Source organism: Eurypyga helias, unplaced genomic scaffold, assembly GCF_000690775.1.
Source record: "Eurypyga helias isolate BGI_N326 unplaced genomic scaffold, ASM69077v1 scaffold11075, whole genome shotgun sequence".
In the NCBI taxonomy this organism is placed as follows: domain Eukaryota; kingdom Metazoa; phylum Chordata; class Aves; order Eurypygiformes; family Eurypygidae; genus Eurypyga; species Eurypyga helias.
The window spans coordinates 33,185-56,250 of NW_010252280.1; the positions used below are offsets into that span (position 1 = coordinate 33,185).

General features: G+C 40.5%; 1 protein-coding gene across 1 annotated transcript in view; it reads right to left on the reverse strand.

Annotated features, from left to right (window-relative positions):
• Positions 1-23,066, reverse strand: part of DLGAP2 (discs, large (Drosophila) homolog-associated protein 2) — an 82,383-nt gene that overhangs the window by 14,355 nt on the left and 44,962 nt on the right. The window contains exons 5-7 of the mRNA XM_010152322.1: positions 16,352-16,701; positions 3,265-3,350; positions 1,615-2,030 (exon numbers count right to left, since the gene is read on the reverse strand). Of these exons, the coding sequence (XP_010150624.1) occupies positions 1,615-2,030; positions 3,265-3,350; positions 16,352-16,701 (852 nt within the window). The remainder of the gene's footprint in view (positions 1-1,614; positions 2,031-3,264; positions 3,351-16,351; positions 16,702-23,066) is intronic.

The window sequence follows — 23,066 nt, forward strand, 5'->3', positions numbered from 1 at the left end:
TGTCTGCGGGATTCTCCCCTTTGCTGCCTCATAATTTTACTCTTTCCAAGGAGATTAAAGTCCTGCTCTTTGAACTCCTGCTTCAGATCATAAGCACTGATGTCCCCACATCAGTAACAGGCAACCTCGGAAGCAGGTGCGTTGGGAAACTTTACGATGGTAGAGAAATGTCAGCATTCAGCAGTGCAAAAGATTTGTGGCATTGCAAAATAAGATGTGTAAGGTAAATAGAAGTATTAGAAAAAATAACTATTATTAAAAAAGGCTTGAAAATCCTCACACAGGCTAAGCAAAGCAAAATATTTTATTATTCTTACTATAACAGCCCCTAGGAGGGTATTAAGGTCTTCACAGTATTGATGCAAAGGGAGAATTCTCAGCTCAGCTCTGCCATGATGAAAATAAGGACAAAACCCTATACTCCAGAAAGCACTGGAGGCTGAAGGAAATAAAACAGCCTTATGCTCTTACTGACCCCAAATCCTCTGTTGTTCCTTGGCAGACTTGTGCACAATATAGTGGGGAAATATGAATGTAAAATAAAAAATGATGAGATAAAAATGTAGACCTGCTTTTGAAAAGGTCAGGGCAAACCCCAGAAATGGACCTTTTTAGTCACCATGCAGGCCTGGCCCAAGACCTGAGGGCAGATCACAGCAAGAACTCATTGAGGGGGAAGGAAGACAATCAGGAAAGAGTATTCGGAGGCGATGGTGAGATTTGTGAGAGTGCGGGAAAAGATGCTAGTAAGAAAACTTAATATGAACTAATTTGTGATCTGAGAGAACCTCGTCTGAGACAATAATTCAGATTGGCAGGGATTGAAATATTTATAAAACTGAGCCTGAAGAACAAGGATAATTGACCTCAGAGGGAATCACAGGGAGCTGGCTACTGAGTGCTAGGACCACTTTGATATATTACTATCATTAGTGCTGGCTTGGATCTTGTTCCAAAATAGTCTACATTATTTTTCACTTTATCCCATCACTCCTTTCAAGGTGTCCACAGGACGTGAGAGAATAATAATGATTCTTGACAAAATTGTAATAAGAAAATGCAGCTGAATAGTGCATGTGCCTGAGTAACTGCAGAAGTGTTTTAACTATTGTTCTTGTCTACTCCTTTCTGTTCTTCCAACAGAGCCTTTATGATAGACAGAAGTGCCTGTAAAGGAATGAAAACATTTTAAAAACGTCTGTTCGTTTATAAGAAGCAAATTCTCAGGTTTCTGGAAAAAAAAAGATGTTCACATAGGACCACCTTGTGTTCTGGGGCAAATGATCAACCGCTGGAGCCGTAGAAATGAGTGGGAAGAATGTGTCAGGGTTGGAGCTGTGGATGGAGCTATTGCACCATTTGAGCCACATCTAACACCAGACTTTGAACCTACGCTTGGCTCTACAGCTGGCTCCTCAACTACTTCTACAAAACCTTATTCTGGGAAATGCCAGTTTGCACGGTCAGTTGCAGGACAGGGGTCTTATATCTAACGTTTCCGTAGAGTGTCTTTTGTACTGCAAAATAAGTGAGGAAAAACTACAGACCACAACTTTATCCTAACAGTTTTCTTATTTAGCAGACATCTGTGAGAGAAGACTGAAATGTTCTTACTTTCTTCAGAAAGATCATTTTCTTCTGCTTCTCTTTCCATTTCTTTACACCATCCTTCCATTCTCTTAGTTTCAGTATGTAGCAACTTCATAAACCAAGATCCGTCCCGTCGACAAGGAGACATTCGACCAGTCTCTACTGTCTCAATGGCTGGCTCTAGCCAGGGTTCTGGTGGTGGAAGGTTTGAGGTGTCAACCGGGGTCCTATAATCTTCTCTGTAACTGAACAGTCCCTGCGTCCGTACAGTTCTCACTGCGCTGTATTGGGTGGGCGTGCTGGGCTCTGAGTGCTGCTGGAATGATGAGCCAAACTGAAGTCCCTTGTCCTCCATGGTGATGTGTCCTGGAAAGCCCTCCAGTTCCAGGTCAGCCTGGACAGCTGCTGTTACACTGTTTGAGCGCTTGAATCGTCCGTGTCTTGGTGAAGAGGGAAGAAAGAAAAGAGGTTATGATATGGAAATACATATGTGATTATACAGAGGCACAGAATAATGTTTCAGTGAATGGATTCTGGTTTTCTCCCTGGACTTTATGTTAAATATTTTTCCTTTGTGCATATCTCACTAAAATAAGACAGTGAGTAACAACAGACAGGGAAACCAAAATGCATAGTGGCATCATTGATCTCAGCAAAGATACAAAAGAAAATCATTTAAATTATCTCAGAAGCAAATATTGATTTATTCTCATACTACCGAATACCATGCATCATTACTAAATGAACTGGAAATAACTAGCAGAACTGGAGGATTACGTCTCCTCACAGAAGTCTGTAAAGTGCACGCATTAAAAAAAATCAAATAATAAGAATTGTAATTAGATAAAATCTGAAAATCTGCCAAGTTAGGACTGTTAAGAATCCTTTAATAAAATAAACATAGTAGCAGCGGGTTTAAGACTGGTATTTTTCACTTGTCTCATAGAATGGCCATTAAACGTTGATTTTCTATTGTGTTATGCCACCGAACAATGACATTTTAGAAAAGCTTTATGTTAAAAAGTTAGATAGAGAAGCAAAGATTATTTGTGAAATCTTTTCACATCTGAGCCTATTGTTTCAAATTACTCCTAGTCAATGATGGTAAAAGGCAATTAGCAGGCAGATACTATCTGACAGCTGCCGTGAAATGAGTTAATGGTCCCAGCTCAGTACTTAACAGGCAGGGTCTGCCAGGGATAACCTGTGGGTTACATATTGGCCAGCAGTTTGGTGGAGCTAGAGGAGGACTGAACAAGTGTAGAAGCTGATTCTAGTTTAGGATAAAGTTGTCATGGGTTACATCCTAACCATTACATCCCCCTGTGTGGAGTGGGAAGGACTGGATCAGCATGAGGGGTCCTATCAAAGGAAGAGTATTGCCATATACAGTTCTTTGTATTTTTTCTGCCAATAATGAAATTTTATTAATCCACTACTTTAATTTAAAGCTTTTACTTCTTTCCCTCCAATTAAAAACTGGAAAGTTAATTAATTATTAAGCAACTGCTAAGTAATCTCCACAAATTTTACCAAATAACAGGCATTCATATAAGAAATTTGGCTTTCTGAATTATTTAGGGACAGCCCTTGTCAGATGTTTGTTATTAACTCTGTTCACAAATGTGAGTTGTGTTATGAAAGACTACAGATTTTTGTACATGCTTGAATTACCGTTTTTCATCTTCCACTTGTATTCCAACAGAGTGGTATTCCCGTAGGCCTCTGCTTTCAGTATCTGAATCAGTTGCTGTTTCCACCTAATTCAACACAAAAGACACATCTGCAGAGTGAGCACCGACAACTCAGCATTATTTCTACCTGCACTCTTTCAAAATTAATTATATATTTCCTCTCTTCTGGCTAAGGAACACCTAGCACAGTGAAATACATGAAGTAGGTATTCATCCTGGTACCGCTGTTTTGGTGCTGTGCTGTACAAGGCTTTGCACAAGTACTCCTGTTCTGCTGTGTAATTCCCTATTTCAAACCTAAACAGATGCAATTACTCAGTTCAGTGGAAGCAGGGAATAAACTTGGTCTGGAAGAGCCATTCTTAGAATGTGGAATCCACAGGATAGCCCCTTTTTATATTATTATAAAACAGTCTCATTATACTCCTTGATTTACAAAATAAAATAAAATCTCAAGTAGCCCGATAGACTTGCAAACAATAAAAAGAAATGCTGCAATGAAATTTTATCGACAACTGCGCTGACAAATATAGAGCCATTTAAATGACGTGAGGGGTACAGCAGAATGCCATATCTCACCTTTTTAAATAACATGGTCCTGGAAATGCTATATCAAGCAAGTAATTTAGGCACTTTTTATAGTATTCCCATCTGAAATACACTTACCGAAATATATTCACAGTAGAGTTTTCTTCATAACTGAGACCACATTGCTTTTGCAAGTTTCTGTGGGATTTTATATAACACTCCCCACCAGCACACCACCCCCAAGTCTTTGACACAGACATAATGAGTGCTGCAGTATGCAAATTACACTGAGTCAAGGGAGAGTCAGGAAAAAAAGAAGAGTAGCACTGACTTTTCCTTCTGAATGATATTTTCACTGTTAATTAAAAAAAATAATATCATCAACCAGTTTTTCAATATGCACGCTCCGAGTGTGAATGCCAAGAGTGTATCCTATGACGCAGACAAGATAACTTGTCCCCTTGCAACAATCCCAGGCAGCTCTGGAAGTAGCCCAACAGCCTTTGCAGCTGCCTCTCAGCTGCACAGTCCCAATCCCATCAGGTTTCTGGAAGGATGCTGAGAGAAGAGGGAAGGAGGGTGGGAAGTGAACGCACATGTGCACTACACTTCTTGAGGAAGCCAGCTGCTGGTAGCTTCTCTTTCCGTCTTCAAGCGTAGCTCCATGTACATTTGCATGGAAGGCAATTCCAGCCAGTAACCAGTACACACTCACGTTTACCTGGGTGTGGGTCTTGGAGATGCTAATGAAAACAGCTAGTGCAGGAAGCCTTTAGTATATGCTAACAGCATGCTTGAACTGTACAGCAGTGTCAGGCACAGGATTTCCCAAAACTCCAGGTATCAGTGTGGCAACTGTCAGGGAAAGACACATTTCCCAGCAATTCAATTTACTCTGCATGAGGTCTAGGGGAAAGGGTGCACTGCTGTCTGTTTCCACCTCGGCAGTGGCACGGAAGCTGGCTATATTCACTTCTCATTGAGAGAACGATGATATCAGACTGGGTTAAATCTCCGGGATTTAGTGCTATCAGTAGAAAAGAAAGACCCCTCTTGATGCCGGCAGTGAAAAAAAGCATCAGCCACAGAGGTAGACAGCTTGGGCAAAAACCCCACCCAACAACCAACCAAAAAACAGGAAAGCTGGTTTCCTAGTTAATGTGGGTCTTGGCTGAAACATGGATGAGAAGTTGAAGCTGTACTCGGAGGGTCACCCTCTCCTGACATGACTTTGCTAGAAATGGAACAGCCATAAGGTCCCACTTCTTAGCACAAGTGATACCTGTCAGTAAAGACACTTATTTATACCATAAAAGGGTCCAAAAGAGTCTTGAATAGTAAGTTCAAGACTAAGTGAGGGCCTAGGCACTCCCCTAGCCCGTTCAGGGATGTGAGAAGAACTGCATATAAAACATCTTCATTAGGAACAGGTGAGCAGAATATAATTCAAGAATGAGATACTCATCTAGGCTGCTGGCGGGGAGCAGAGAGGCAAGTTGCAGCCTAGACTGAAGTGATGAGAGCGCAGTCAAATCCGCACAGATGTGTTTTGAAGAGTGAAGCCAACTTATTCTCAAAGGGAGGGGGGATGGGAGGTGGTGCATAAGAGCATGTAACATAAACTGCTTAGACCGTGGCTCTTGGGTTCATGTGTATGAATGCTAGCAGGAAGATGATGTCCAAGTGGGGAGATATTTTCTGGAGAAAGCCTTTTGATACTGAAATCCATAACAACATCTGGAATGATCAGGAAGTTGAAACTGTTGCTAAGAGCTAGGGTATTGGGCTTCATCCCCAAAGAAACCAGAGTCAGTCTGAGTTAAAACACACATTTTAGGAACTTGCTGAGTTTAAATTACAATAAATAATGCCATCAAAGGGCACATCTTCAACCAGGGATTTTGTATCCTTCTGGAGATAAGACTGGAAGATCTTCTCAAAGCTGGGGAGACCATGGCCTTCCAAGCCATATCTGATGCATCATGTGAGACCTGTGAAAAAGCCAGAGAAGTTATCTTGATCTCACATAGAGTCACTATAAAGCACTTGTTGGAGGAGGAGCGGGACAAAGGAGACTGTAATTTCTGCTTGGCAGTTTGGAAAGTGACACTGGAGGGATCCTTAAAACCGTGATCACAAAACCAAGATTTCTTCCTATGTTCAGAAGGTACAGTGGTTATTACAGTAGGTGACAATGCTATAGGAAATCTGATCTCCTGAGCATTTACAGTCGGTTGTCTTGGTAGTGAACAGGCAGGTGGTAAGTAATCACCTGGGCATATAAGTGGATTTCATCATGGCCTTACAGACTTTGTGAAGATAGACAAGATAGACAAGGTGGTGACAATGTCAGGTTATGGGTACATTCATTTCCATGCCTTTTCCAAGAGGATGCATGAAGGTCTGGCTGTGTAGGAAGACAGGGGATGGATCTTCTGCAGAGTATGTGTTTAAAGTAAACACAGTGGAAGATAACTACAGGAGCAGGCTCTAATTTCACAGTGTCCCAGTGATAAGGGTAATAGCTCTCAGGGAACAGGGTTTTCCTATTATATCTGCTGCCTCAGAAGTTTGAAGTATAATGGACAAAACTTCCAACCTGAACATTATGGACAATAAGTAGTCAGAGTGATTTTGAGGCTGCATCTCTTTCCTGATAGAAGCAGGAGAAAATGTCGAAATGCCATGACCAGTTAGTCAAAGGTTGGAGAATAGACTGGGTCTTTATGCACAGCCTCACATGGCAGGGCTTTCGACAAGGACTAATGACACGGTAAAGGAGAGTGACAGTATAACTGATCTTGAATGGCAGTCCCAAGGCATGGAAAGAGTCATTGACTCTTCTGGGGTTCATGAGGCTTCTTCACACCAGGTAAGATGTTGACACTGAGGGCATAATGAAGACAGTACACCTGGATTGCTCTGGATCACAGCAAGGACGATGTTGGATGGCCAACATGGCCTCACCAAGGGCAATCGTGCCTGACAAATTTAGTGGCCTTTTACAGTGGGGTGACAGCACTGGTGGATAAGGGTTAAGCAACTGACATCATCTACCTGGACTTGTGGAAAACATTCGATACTGTCCCACACAACATCCTTGTCTCTAAAATGGAGACACATGTATTTGACAGTGAACTTGGTGGATAAAGAATTGGCTGAAGAGTTGCATTCAAAGAGGGCAGCTCGATGTCTGGGTGGGGACCACCGACAAGTGGTGTCCTTCAGGGGTCCATATTAGCACCAGTATTATTTAACATCTTTGTTGGCGACATGGATGGTGGGATTGAGCGTGCCCTCAGCAAGTTTGCTGGTGACGCCAAGCTGTGTGGTGTAGTTGATACTCTAGAGGAAAGGGATGCCATCTAGAGGGACTTTGACACTCCTGAGAGGTGGGCCCATGCAAACTTCATAAAGTTCAAGGCCAAGCGCAAGGCCCTCACATTGGTAGATGTGTTGGGTTTCTTGGGCGGGGGGGGTTGCGGTTTGGTAGCAAGGGAAGGGCCACAGGGATGGCTCCTATGAGAAGCTTCGAGAAAAGCTCCCCTGGCTCCAAGTCATACTCACCTCTGGCCGTGTCCAAGCCAGTCAGTGCCTCTGCGAGTTAATGTAGTCAAGGGGGAGGACAGAAAAAGAAGCAGCAGGCGGCTGTGCCCAAACAGCCCATGACACTGTGGTAAGCCTGTGCTGAAGCAGTCCATGCTGGAAGGACTGCACGCCACGGAAAGACCCACAGCAGAACAGTTAGAGGAGAAAACTGCAGCCTGTGGGAAGAATTCATGAGAGGGAGGTTCTCCCATGGGAAGGACCCCATGCTAGAGCAGGGGCAGAGTGTGAGGAGTCCTCCCCATGAGGAAGAAGGAGCAGCAGAGACAGCATGTGATGAACTACCTGGGAAACCCCCATCTCCCTGTGCTGCTGAGTGGGGAAGAGGGAGCCCAGGAAGAAAAGGGGGGTAAGGAGAAGGTTATTTTAAGATCTGTTTTTGTTTTGTCTTTCATTGTCTTATTTTGATAGGGAACTTATTAAATGGATTTTTCTTCCCCAAACTGAGACCGTTTTTCCTGTGACCATAATGGGTGACCAATCCCTCCCTGTGCTTACCTCAGGCCATGAACTTTTCCTTGTATTTTCTCCTCCACATCCCACTGGGAGGAGGAGCCAGTGAACAGCCATGTGTTCTTTGGTTTCCGGCTAGGTCTAAAAGATGACAGTGGGGGCAATCCAAAACATGGATACAGGCTGAGTGATGAATGGATTGACAGCAGCCCTGCAGAGAAGGTCTGGGGGGTACTGGTGTATGAAAAACTGAATATGACCCAGCAATGTGCACTCACAGCCCAGAAAGCCAACTGTATCCTGGGCTGTATCCGGAGAAGTGTGGCCAGCAGGTCTAGGGAGGGGATTCTGCCCCTGTACTCTGCTCTGGTGAGACCCCACCTGGAGTGCTGCGTCCAGCTGTGGGGCCCTCAACATAAGAAAGAAATGGACCTGCTCGAGGAGGTCCAGAGGATGGCCATAAATATGATCACGGAGCACCTCCACTATGAGGACAGGCTGAGAGAACTGGCATTGTTTAGCCTACACAAGGGAAGGCTCCAGTGAGACCTTATTGCAGTCTTACAGTACTTAAAGGGGGCCTCCAGGAAAGATTGCAAGGGAGTCTTTATCATGGAGTGTAGTGATAGGACAAGGGGTAACAGATTTAAAATGACTGAGGATAGATCTAGCTTAGATATGAGGAAGAAGTTCTTCACGGAGAGGGCGGTGAGGCACTGGATTCCCAGAGAAGCTGTGGATGCCCCATCCCTGGAAGTATTCAAGGCCAGGCTGGATGAGGCTTTGAGCAACCTGGTCTAGTGGAAGGGGTCCCTGCCCATGGCAGGGGGGGTGGAACTAGATGGTCTTTAAAGTCCCTTCCAACCTAAACCATTCTACGATTCTATGATAGTGCTGTTGGAAATATGATGATCTAAAAAAATAAATGAGGGAAGGTCCCTATATTGCATATCAAAAGCATAGCTGTTTTTTTTCCAACTACATTTTTTGGTTTAATAACAGATAGCATGTCTTTTTTTGAACTCTGCTTCTGATGTGTGGAGGCAGATTTCCCTTTTGTATTTTGGATGGGCTGGTATCTTTTCATTGATGAAACACATCGAGAAAATCTTTTTCATCTACCTCTTTTCAAGTGTTTTCTTACTGGCATTTCACCTAGAAGTATATTCTGAATAACTTTCCCAATATGCGCAATTGATGCCTATAATTTACAGGCAGAAATGAAGTAATCTGTTCTAAAATTTTATTAGAAAAAAAATTATCCGGAAAATTATGTCCCAGGTATCAAAATAAAAATTACATTAGTTAGCCCTAAACACAAGCTCTTGCCAAATTATCCTTCTGTCCAGCTTGCCAAGACTGACATTGACTAAATGACCTGATGATTGCCTTCACATTTTAATACTTTTGTTTCCTCACTGTGCTTTGCAACAGCAGGAGAATGCCAATTTTCTTTCTTTCTTTCTTTTTTTTTCCCCTGGCGTGTGCAATTTAGGATTGCAAATATTGTAACAACCCATGAGAAACAGTTCTGGAAAATGGAGGCCGACACAAGTAAAAGTGGGAAATCAGAAAATTATTTGCGCTCACAAAGAAAAAAAAATGACCAAATAAATTGCATTTCTGAATGACAGATGTTATAAAGACTCCTGCTAGAAGACAGCAGGAAACTCTTTAGACTTAATCAGATTGGGCCAGGCTACATTCAAATGAGCAGAGGAGGAAAAGTAATATGTTTGGTTTGATTGTGCAGCTCCTGAAACTCAAATAAGTCAATAAATCTGTTGTTATTGTCCATGATTCATTACTGCTTTAATACTTGCATGGGTTCTAAAAGCCTTAATATTTGCAAATTGGCCCACAATCTTAGTAAAGCAAAATAATGTGACAAATTATATTTCTATCTGGTTATGAGGGAGTCTCACACAGAAGAGGAAATAAAAAAAAACCAAACCAGCCTGACAGACCAAAAGCAGAAGAAAGGAGTAGATCTAATACAGCAGGTTGTTTTGGGTTTGTGTGGTGGGGTTTGGTAGCAGTGGAGGGGCCACCGGGATGGCTCGTGAGAAGCTGCTAGAAGCTCCCCTGGCTCTGAGCCGGACCCACCTCTGGCCATGGCCAAGCCAGTCAGTGCCTCTGTGATTAACCCATTTAAGAAGGCAAAACACAGAGTAGGGAGAGGATGAGAGAAAGACACAACTACGCAGACACCAAGGTCAGTGCAGAAAGGCGGGGAGGAGGTGGCCGAAGCAGAGGTTCCCCTGCAGCCCGAGGTGAGGGACCCCACGCTGGAGCAGGGGCAGAGTGTGAGGATCGCTCCCCCTGAGGAAGAAAGAGTGCCAGAGACAATGTGTGATGGACTAGCACAGCCCATTCCACATCCCCCTGTGCCGCCGGGGGGAGGAGGTAGAGAAATCAGGAGGGATGCTGAGCCTGGGGAAGAAGGGAGGGGTTGGGAGGAAGGTTTTTTGTCTCTCATTGCCCTACTCTGACTTGACTGGTAACTGATTAAATTGACTTTTCTTCCCCAAGTCCAGTTCGTTTTGCCCATGACCATAACTGGTGAGTGATCCCTCTTCGCCCTTGTCTCAACCTACGAACCTTTCTTTGTATTTTCTCCTCCCCATCCCACGGGGGTGAGGAGTGAGCAAGTGGCCATGTGGTGCTTTTGTTGCCAGCTGGGCCTAAACCATGACACAGGTCATCTTCTCGCCTGGCAAACTAAAACCTCTTTAAAAAATTTGGCACTTTATGCCATGAAAAGTGTTGTTTTCTGGGCTTATAGTATGCCCATAAGGTTTATAATTTTAATAGTAAATGTAATGGAGCATCTTGTAATTATTTCCATCTTACTTGTCTTATCTTTCTCGAAGACGTAACACTCCCCTCCATGGCTTTTGCTACCAATACAAGGAGCAGACAGTACTATGAATCCCCTATGATCAGTCACTGCTGACCAATCCAGCTCAAAATTTGAAAACTAAGTATCAGATACTGGCCCTGACTCAATAATAAACGATCCACAAATAAATCTTACTAACACAAAATTATGTGAATAAATGCAAATCACTACTGCAAATAACTTGCTTGTTATAATCAATTTTGGTTTGCATATAAGCACTCATTCCAGCAAAGGATGCATGGACTGACTAAATTATTCCTTCAAAGTATTTACTAAGTTTTTTTAGCTGATAATTTTAACTACTTAAAAGCAACCTTTTTTCTGTATTAAAATGTTATTCTGCTCTTAAACATGAGCACTGCAACATAATACTCTAGTGTTCTAAAAATACCAGTCTAAGTTTCTATACATACTGTCTCTAAGGGAAGCTTGAAGTCCATATATTCAATGCATAAGAAAACAGATTTTAACCTGGTGTCTTTCTCTTCTTTCTCATAAGCATCAGCAATAAGAGTCCTTCAGGCCACATTATCTCTCTCCATGCAACTTCACCGCCCTCAATGGGTTTTTGCTGCTGTAACCGATTTGTTCTATAATTAGAATTTAATAAACAATCTCTCTGATGATGCACAGGAAGGGAAATAATTCCCCTTTCCTCTCTTGCATAGGCTTCTCAGTGATAACGAGTAAAAGAGGGAAGAAAACACTACATCTGACACCAGATCAAGTACCTGTAATTGTGAATGCAGATAACCATTCTCAGGTACAGGGAGATCTCATTTGCATGCAGTCACTTCAAAGTAGGAAAAATACTTCAAATAAAACTACAGTACTAACTGCTACTGCTTTCCTTAACTGGCGGAATATTTTTATTGGCCAAAAAGCATATACACTTTCAAAATAATTTTTAAACTCACCAAAATAAACCTACACTTTTATGCTTGAGTGATTTTTTGTGCCTCACCACAGGGTTCTGTTTTGCTACTCCACAACTTCCCAGCAGAACATCTGGACCGCTCAAATATGTTGTGTGGCACAGTAAGTGCTAATCACTACAAAAATATCCTACAACAGGTTCTACTGTTCCTGTTTCCTGTTGCAATTGTATCCTGCAACTTCTGCTGGTCTTTTAAGAAAGCACTTTTTGCCAAAAATGCATGCCAGAGTTTGGAATGGGATTCGTGTCAAGTTAATATGAGATAGTAACAACAAAATAATGCACACAGCAGTGGTTGCTCATAACTTTTTTGGTGCATTTAATGCTAAGTGGCAAATTGTTCTAAACCAACAAATATTCTGTTAGGCAGCAATCTGAGTCTTCCACATTTTGAATGTTTCATTAGGTTAGATGGCAGTTAAGAAAACAAGCATCAGTAATTTGTGAAAAGAGTAAAAAATTATATGGCTTTAAAATAACCATAGCTTTAGTTCAAGTACATTTCCGACTGCTAAGCTTTTTGACAAGTGAGGAGGCCAAATACAACCACTGGCTGGGAAATCTGCTAGCTGGCTAAGCCTGTGAATTCTGACTCAATATACATATATATGTATATATACATATATATGTTCATGGCAGAGGGGTTGGAACTAGATGATCTTTAAGGTCCCTTCCAACCCAAACCATTCTATGATATATGTAGTCAATCCTAACTCTAAAGTCCAGGTTATAGGCTCTGCACCATGCAGGTGTTATCAAAGCATTCACTGACATCTGCAGTCAGTGCTACTTGTGACTGTTATGTGTACACTGCAGTAGTGTACTGACACGGATGGTATAACCTAAACAGTACAAAGAAAATGTAGATCCTCACCCAAGTAAGTATGCCGCGTGGGTGCAAATGCTTTGCCTTAAAGTGAAGTTCCAGTTTGAGACTGCAGAATCTATTTGAACAAGGTTTTTACCACACGAAGTTAATAGTTTCATCAAATATATATACAAATGTTGTGCAGAAGATCCTCTTCTGACACAAAAAAATTAGGCAGATGAGTTATTGCACTAATTCTCATGAATACAGCTTTTGATTTATAAGAATGATTTGTTTAATGAAGATTCTGGGGGTTAAAAAAAAAGCCTAGCTATTTTGAAGCTTGATCTCCTGACGATAAATGAAGATGATAGAGTCCATTCTCTACGCTACAATTAGTGCTCGTCTCCAAAAATATCACCATGAATCAGCCTCCATACTTACAACATTTGTTTCCATCTCGTCTACTTGTAGGGTTTCTGTTCATTTTGTGAAGCCCTGATGTCTTTTAAATAGAGAAGAAAAAAAGGACTGCATGTTTTGAAATACTTGAAATAAATAAAGAGTAATTTCTTGACGTTTTCCCATATATTTTACAATCCAAATGTTTTTAATATGAAACAGTTTATAACTAAAAAAGTTTCTGAGCATTAATCATTAGCATGTATAGAAGGGTCTGCAAAAGAGCGAGGAAAATCCCTGAAAACTTATTAGAAATAACCCTGTTCTTGACTCGGTGATTATTTTACTCTAGACAATCTCTACTCCCCATTTTAATTTAAATACTTTGATTAGTCTTCTGCTGTCATGATAGAAGACATAGATGAAAACTATAGCTATTAGTATTACTGAAGTTTTATTCTTTGTTCTGCATATATTTTCTTAAAAATGCTGACTAAATTTTTAATCCCAGAATCAGTATTTTGCAATTTTTTTGAATTTAGGAATCAATTTATTTTTTTTTTCCAGGGCCTGCTGACACATTTGATGATATTCCTCTTGATTGAACTATGGCAGTGAAAAACAAAAACCCAACAGCTATTTTCGGGAAAAGCTTTGGTTCTGAAGCGTTCAACATTCCAATCTGGGATAGGGCTAACATACCATGAGATGGCTTACCATGCCTGTGCTCTTCTCTGTCCTTGCAGACAGGGTTCTACTCATCTTCATAGTAAATCCAGTGCTCCCCAAGAACTTGGGATCCTTGTGCATGTGAATATGAATCCTATGGCACATCCCAAGTATGCCAGGACTTTTTAAAAGGACTTCTATTCATTATATGTACACTACACAAATCATATATACTAAAGACACGGGAGTCCTAGGCTGGATCCCTGGCAGTTCCACATGCAGACACATCACTGGTCTGTCCTTATTTTTGTGCCCCTCTGCTCCTGTATGAAGCTCTGTTGGCAAGCATTTTCACAGCAATGTGTTAAAGGAATGAAACATTAAAAAATGTACAAATTAAACATCTTGCTAGCAGATTAATTAATGCAAATAAATGCAAATTCAATGCATTACCCTGGCATGGCATGCTAATGAGAAAACAAGTCATTTAGTCAATCAAGAAATATGCAAATAAAAAACATCCTTTTCTACGGTGCTTTGATGGAGAAGTCTAAAAGAAATTAAATACTTCAACTATATTTTGGGGGCATCAATTACTATTTATGTAGTTTGCAATAAGAATATTCTACCCGTATTTTTATTGCTTACCAACCTGGTAACAGAAATACAACAAAATGTATTTTCTGCTTAGAAATACTGCAGAAAGGTATTTTCCCACTAATGTGAAGTTTGAAACTTACTGCAAAAAAAAAAAAAAAAAAAAAAAGACAACTAAAATGTGCACTCAGGATACTGTGTCGAGGTTAATTTTGCAGTTTTAGCCTTATCTAATGCCAAATGGTACAACCAAGCAGTTTGTACTTCTCAAAAGATAAGGAACGGCTCATCCTTCTAAGCCCTGCCGTTGCAAACAGTATTTGCCTTTTCCAGTGTGTGCACCTGAGGACCAGTATTACGGGCCAAGCGTGGGATGAGAGGTTGCTACAGAAGACCCGCTGCCTCCACGGAAATCATTGCACAGATGTTTTTATGGATTATAAGCACATATTATTAAACACACCGCATACCAAAGAAGGGTCAGAGCCCAGTGAAAAGTACTGGTCACCACCTGCAGTAAAAAACAGGATCAAGCGATGTAATCAAAGTTTCAGAATTAATTGCTGAAATACCAGGACTGACTGAAGCAAGACACCAACATTGTTAAATACCCCTGTGCACAGTTGCTGTAAAGAGGAGATAAGAACAACACTAGACACTATTCCTTTCTGAAGAGTAAGTTTCAGGTTAGGGGCTAAAAGGTACCAAAAATCACTTGCTGCTCTTTTGAGCTTTCCACCGTTATCTGCTAAGCCCCTTCTCTGAACATTCTTGGATACACTAATTACTTTGTAAAACATTTGAAAAGTAGCCATCTGAGTATTTTACCATTGCATTCTACTCTCCTGCATCTAAAGAAGCAGAAGCAAATGCTTCCGTGTTGAGAAAGGGACGGGCATCCTGCTGGTGAAGCCTATGCCTCCCTGTTAGCCTAATACATTGTGGAACAGCAAAATTACATCACAGTAAGATGTTAAACAGGGAAGTTCAATCACTAGCTGTGACATGCTTAACCCAAACACTTTTCTCTGATTGTATTTTGAAATAAATGGAATTGCTACTTTTTAAAGAAAATAACATACTTCCTAGTAGAGGAACAGTCACTCACTGGGCTGTGCTGCATGGACTGTTCCCTTCCCAAGCTCTATGCTGTTGCCTCCACAATATCTGTAACGATGCCAAAATACATGGCGTTTCCTCTCTAGCTGTTCTGGCCAGAGCAGAGATTTTTTAAGCCCAGAAGTAAGCCCAGTGATGTAAGCTCAGGAGATATTCACATACTTGGAATTAAATATTCAGCTGAACAGAAGCCTAAGCTTTCCTCTACTCCTGTGTCTCAGAGGACTTTGCCTTCTTTGCAAGTTCAACTTTCTGATTTTTTTTTTCCTACTTGGTATTTCCTAGAGATTTATACAAATGACCACTGCTATTTATAGTGCTTTCCATTTAGTAGAAGGAATAGTGTTCGGAATTTGCATCGGGTATTGTCTTATTTCATTTGCCTGAACCAACACAACGTAAATGAGATTTCCACAGCCTGAGAGACATTTTGTCAGGTGCAATAAATATTCCATTTTTTGGTGGACAAATGGAGGAATACTCAAAGACTGTATTTATTAACGTTAATTTCATTACTCGCCATCTGTAATTATGCTGTATTTACACCAGCACATTTCTTTCTCTTCCTTGGTATCCTCTCCCCAGCACAACTAGAAGTAAGAGCAGGGGGGCTCTTTTTGGGTCGAATAACTTGAAGATCCAGCAGCATTACACATTTTTCAAGGTCAAAAGAGGAAGATAATGGAAAAAACAGAGTCAAGCATTTTAAAGCTGGTGTAATTCTATAAAAAGGACTGTGAATTCATGGAGGGAAGGAGATGAACATGCTGTTCACCTGTAGCTCGGCAGTATAATTTTCATATCAAGTGTTAATGACAGGTAACCTCCCTAGAGATTTATTCATTCATTTTCTTCCAGGTACAGCATATTAGCCGAAGACTTTTCTGCACAGCCACGTTGCCATGATGTGAATTACAATTAACGCTAAGCAGCCAGGGGTTGTTTGTTAGATTATTAGACCCAGCGAAGCTGAATGACTCATTCTATGCTATTTACAGCAAGAAGGCAAGCAATTCATCACGGAACAGATGTTAATGATAGGCTACCTGGATCCCTATAGAGGAACGTCGACTCTTAAGGAACTCCTCTGCTTTTGTCACTAAAATGGCCTTGTCACTGGTTCGTATCGAGGTGCTCTGGCTCTCGGATGCGTGGCGCTGCGCAGCCGCAGTTTCCAAGGCGAGATTCATGGCCTTGTTACTGTCCAAACTGTCGGTGGAGTTGTACATCCCTCGCCCGTCCTGTGGCCAGGGGGAAATCCTCTGAGTCCGGCTGTCGTGATATGCATCCTGGGTGGATTCTGTGCTGCTCTGTGCCGTGACTGAGATCAGTGGCTTGGAAGTGGTACGAGGGGGTACCGGTGGCGGTGTTTTTTTGTAACTTGTGTAAGTTACAGCTAAGGAAAGAATTTGAAAATAAAAAGGAAAAAAAAGAAAGGAAATAAAGAAAAGAGAAATAAAGATTAATCTGGTACAACCTTCCTGACAGAAAAAATTTTAACATTGATTACGGATTCACAGAGTGGAAGGGGTTGGAAGACTGTGCTATGAAGATGGTGCAACATAGTGCTCTTTGTTGTGTCACTATTAGAGACATCCACAGCAACACTTTATTTCAACCAGGAAGCAAGGGGTGGGAAGTGGGAGTCCCAGATTACGGTGAAGAGTTAGTGAGGATTTGTGTGTGTTAAGACTTGTGCCGAATAGGTACACACTGGGGCCTCTGAGGTTGTTTCCACATGGGGTAAAGCTGATAAGAGAAATAAAGGAAGATTTTATTGAACTGTGGGCTCTCTATTGACGCAGTAGTATTAAGGAAGTAGCACCAATATACTGGAAGAAAATATTATTCAGAAATTTCTACTTTGCAGTATGCCAAATTTTAACCTTTAAAAATACTTCCAGGTGCGTTTTCTAGAATTAGGCAAGATTGGTTACTTACACAGGAAGCGTATCTTTTAGAAATGTCTACAATACAGTTAATAAAAGGAAATTCCAGGCATGCAAAAAAATAGATACTTGTACAACAAGCAAAAACTACAAGTTACACCAAAAGCAATGACTTTTTGTCTATTATCCTGCAGTAAGCCTTAAATCCTTAGAACATAGATTGAAGGGGGATACACCTGAATGCAGAGGATATGGAAATATAGATATAAAAATGGATCTGAAACACTGGGATAACTGGATACACATGAGCAGAACTAAGACTTTTCGTCTGATGAGCAGAACAGGTCTGAGGCTGGTTTAACATAGATTCTGTCTGGCACAAATGGCTCAGTAAAACATCCAAGAAAGATCTACAGATGCAGAATTGTGCCAATACTGCTTCCTTACAAAATTTTAGAGATTTCATAGTGAAAGATATTTAGTCATTAATATCACACAGCTGAATTTCCTAATTGTCTAAGCCCACTATACTTTTTTTGTACTAATAAGATCATTTCTGTTATGGAAGTGGTTTTTTTTCCCCAAGGTATATATAATCATAATTCAACAAATTAGCAACTGATACAAAAATGCATCATGATATAGCTTTCTGTATTCCTGTACAGGAAAATCAAGTCCAATTAATTTCTTATATAATTGCAGGAAGATAAGGAGAATGATTATGTTTTCACAATAATTCAATAATGCTGAAAAAGCATAATGTATACATGTGGACACCAGGATAACGGATGACTTAAGGAAAAGGTTTGCCTCATTCTGGTGTTGTTAAAAGCATTGTACAGTGACTCAGGTAACCTTGTAATTGGGGTTATTTGAGTCAAAAAAGGATTCTACAAGAGTTCCTCTTCCCATTAGACAAATATGGACTGATGAGCAATGAAGTCAGGAGTCCCCCTCCAGTCATGCCTTTGGATATTAAGTTATGTTGCAGCTCTCTGGAGGGAAGAGACTAGTTTAGGAATTTGCTAATACCTGGGACTGCTGAGCCTGTATCGCCAGGCTAGCCTAAGGGAAAAGTGAACTTAGAGAAAACTGCTCTGAAATTCTGATTCTTGATAATCATAAATAAAAGGGTGATCATAAATAAAAGAGCAAGGCAGAGCTAGGAAGTGAAAACCTTCATCTGAAGCATGTTTTGTATTACTACTGATGCTGCTCAATTCTGGTAGAGATTTAAAGAGAGTCTTGCTCTGAGCTACATTGCTGTAACAGAGTGAAACACGTGAAACCATGCTCTTCAGATTCTGAGGCTGTGTGCTTTTTTTGACGTGACGTTTTGTTGTCCTACCACCAATCTTATTTCCTGTCAGTTTTGAAACCAGCAGTTAAGAAGAAAGAAAAACCCAATATTTTTCAGATGCTTTAGGGAATAGAGAAAGTTCATGAAAAAGGGAGAGGCTGTAAGGCTTGGAAGTTAAGACAACGTCTTATGAGCTCAAGCAGTGGCTTTAAGGAATGTTTCGAAGCTAACTAAGAGAGTTACCATAATACTTCTCCCCGCCTTCCCCCTGCAAATGTAGATGCAAGTGATCAAAGTGCTGGGAAACATTAAAAATAGAGACAATGAGGTAAAATAGGATAAGTAAAATTCAGAACAGGGAGCTATTTTTACCTACAACATCAGACAGGTTATCACTATTATAACTAATTTACTGTTTTTTTTACCTTCTGTCTTCATGCAAAAGAATAGCAGTGAATAATGAAGCATATGGTAAATGTGATAATGAAACATCATAAACATGTATATCTCTACTTCTCGGGCAGCAGATCACTTCTCTGTCTAATGAATTTATAATGTTAAACTTCTGTTGCAACCCTTCATAGCTAACTTAATCTTCATTTACATTTCTAAAAAAGAAAAATTCTCCTTGTGGCAAAACTGAAAGAGTCACTTTCTTTTTTTCCCCCCACCCTTTTTTTTTCCCCCTAGGATTGAATATTTTATTCTGGAAATTTCTGATTGTTTCAATGGAGTGACATGTCTTAAAGCCACCGAGTACTACAGTTGCTGCAGTATTCTGGCAAGCATTTGATCATGAGCAGTAAACAGAAATCAAAAACCCCACAGATGTGCAACAAGGAGAAGAAACCAGGGGAAAGACTGAAAGTTTGTGAGAAACTGGCTACATTTTTACAGTGAAACACGGCAGGAAGAAATACGATTAATTTCTAAGCTACAGGCACAGAGATTAAAGATTGAGCAGGTAAAAAAAAAATCCAACTCTACAGAGTTAATAAATTCATATCTAGAACAACAGTTTTAGAGCCGCAGAAATCTGGGACTAATTGGAGACTGTAACAATTCAGGTAAGAGCATGAAGGAGGCATGAATTTGTGAGGCAAATCTTGCCACCAAATTCTTTTTGCCTTAATCACTCAAGCGGTTCTAGTGAAGAAAATGGGATAACTTAGATGAATGTGACCAAGACTTGTCTTAGACAAACTTGGTATGTGTTGCTGATTTAAGAGAAGACTACATAATAGATATGGGGCTTGTTAGAAGAGAAAAGTAACCCTGTAATCCATAGTTTACTGTTCATGCTTGGTCTTAGATTTCTAATTAATAAGTATTGGCTTAATGTCTGAAGCATGAAATTTTATGTCTCAACTTCTTTTCCATTATTATGTCTGTGAATGTTCCTATTATAGAAGTAACGTCTTTTTCTATCATGTCCAGTTCTTGGCTCTAGTAGTTATATATACCACGTATTATGTATGGGAAGAAGCACTTCCTTTTCCTAACAGAAATGAACTTCCTTTTCATTTAAAATCCCCTTCTTATGCTGATGGACAGCAGCTCCTGTCAGCTTTGCATCATTCACTATGCAAATTTTATTTGCCTTAGTGGTTATTAGTTCAAAGTAAGCACATAAAACCTCCTCAGCGCTGCTTTGTGCCTTTTGGTCTATCATTCTACAAACTCCAGAGCTGTGGTGGGATTTGCCTTTCTGCAGGGAGGGCTGGTGCTGGGCACTGCGGGGTACCGAGTGCTGGTCAGGGACAGTGCATGACTAACCCCGTCCCGGGCACTGGTGCTGAAGGCTAAACTAAGAAGAAAAAAACTGGGATGGAGGATCCTTGTCTTCAGTCCCAGCAGGACAAGTTGGGTGTCAGGGCCAGCATGACGGCCAGGGATGAAGGCCCCTCCCTGTGTGAGGACAGGGGCAAAAGCTGAGCACCAATGGACCAAGGATGAAAATGACAAGGAGTTCTGATTTCTTTAGTTTTCCTGGTAGTTTTGGTGTGTGTATGCTGGGCACTCCCGACATTTCTCTCACCAGTCCTGCTGCTGAGCCATGAGGCTCAAGCAAATTAAGCAACAGCCTTCTGCCACGCTGTTAATCAATTTGTAAAATCTATAGCTGCTCTGATATGCAAAGAAAAAGAAAGTAGATGGCACAAGAGGTAAATATATCTTTTTAGTGTTTGGACACAGAAGGCATTATGAAAAAGAAACTGAAGTTTTCCTTCCATAGTATTCTAAGGCTATCTTAATTTAGAAAGCTGAATTTATTTTTTGCTTTTTTTAATAAAGCATGAAAAATATTTTTTTGAGCTTATAAGATACAGTCTATCTCCATCTGTCAGCTTATGATCCTCAACCAAAAATGACAAAAATGGTAAAAAACTGTTTACATTCCAAACTATATGTGTATTTCTGACTCCCATTTGAATCAAAGTATTAACTGTTCAGGTACGTGCCCCACTTCAACGTAAACATGTGCAACCAGATCCACTGGATTTTCCTTTAAGGAAGGACATTATTAAAGAAATGGAGAGAACACAAAATGGTTTTGTCCTGTTTCACAGTGGGCTAGACTAAATGATGATGAAAAGGAGCAGGTAGCAGTGCAGCATAACATGCATTAATTTGTCACTCAGGCAGGAACAAGTGTAACACATCAATTTGCTTTTGTGAAGATCACTGCCTTTATGTAAATACTGCAGTGCCCATTTGTGCCAGCTCCAGTTACCTTCTCCTAGCACATGACTTATGTTTGACACCTTAACTGCCAGATGACCCTGGCATATACAAGATTGCCTATCAGTGCTGTATTTGGCACGGAGACAGCTACAAGTGACCTGTTCTGTAAACTGCATTAATTTCTCTTATATGGTTTGTGATCCCAGACCGGAGTCAGCGGTAGAACCAGGGTATCAGGCATTATGGCAACACTGCAGAACCAAGAAGACAATCCCAGCACTGGAGAGCTGGCAGTTTGATGGTTTGGACACATATATTAGAAATGCAAGGAAAGTTTCCTGATAATATAATTAGTTAGATAATTCATAATAATAAGATAACTCATAAGTAACATGATTTCTTTAAAATTTAATTGATATACCTGGAAGCAGAATATCCCTCTTAATTTACACTGCATTTGACTAAACTTGCTGAAGGTTACTGTTGTTACAGCCATAGAACTAAGTCAGTCACGCTGCCCATATTTCAGTGCCAACACAGTTCATACTAGAAATAAAATGACTAAAATAATTCAATTTAGATATAACTTCAGGTTATCCATAGAGATTCACAGACAAAGGGCAGAAGGAGAGAGACGTGATACATTTGACGATGTATCAGTGGCCCTAGGTGACATTCAGAACCCATTTCAAAAAGCAGCCTTTTAATAAATCACTGTTGTTGGTCCATTTGCAAGATGGAGTCACCTGAGGGGTTTTTACAAATCAATATAACCACTAAGCACTTAGTCAAAATAACATTATTTAGGCTGAGATCACAAAGTTAACTGGATGATGAATTTACATGAAGGCTCCATCAATTAAAGGAAACGGTTGTCCCTTATGACACACGGCAGGAGTAAACTGTATTTTCTGTTTTGTAAGGAGGTTTATTCAGAAGGAGGATAATTACTCTGCAGGGAGCATGGAGGTGCCCTGGAGGCACAGCTCCCAGGGGCATGTTGCTGCAGGCGGACAGGGCTTCTCTGAGGAACCCCAGCACGGAGCAACACCATGCTGCCTCCCAGGCTGATGCTAAATATTCTGCTTTGCACAGGGAAGGTGAAGGCTAACCCTGAAACCATTTCAGAAGAGTAAAATGAGACCTTCTCATAAAGAAAGGACACAATTAAATCTAATCCTGTATGAAAAGAGTACTCAGTTATTGGTATAGTCTTTTGACCATCATGAACATTGTTCTAGCCAAAGGTTCTTACAGCCCTAGCTAACGTTTCTGTCCTTGAAACGCCCTGAAATCTCTTCACTATGCTCCATAATGGTCATCAGGACCTCTCAGCTATTCTTAAAGTAAAAATGTATGGATGGATGCCTAGCAGTTACTTCTCTAAGCAAAGACTGATGAACGTTAAAAAAACATTAAGAAATCAAAGCAGACTTCCGAGAAAAAAAAAAATCTCAGCTACTAAAAGAGTATATTTCCTAAAAAAGAATGAACTCTTTGATGATTTTTTTACCAAGCCATGGATGTCAAAAATAAGAATACAAGTCCCTGTTTCAAAGAGAGGGTGTTGGTACATATCTTTTTATACATGCTGATTGTCAACTTCCATTATACACCTGTCTCCAATGCCAAACATAATGAAAAGTTTGACTCTAGTGTCAAACATGCGTTTAATTTGTACAAAGAAAATCTTGGTTTTCCTAAAGTTACATTCTGAAATGTTAGAAAAGGGTTTCCTTGTTCTATCAGCAATATCTTTAAAGTTCAGTATTAACAAGATGATTTAGAAATTCTTAGTTTTGTTATGTGCAGCCTCTGGCTACTTAATTAGAAAAAAGTGGTCAGCTAGAACGAGGGGAAAAGGCTAAGGTAAATTAGTCAGCTTGG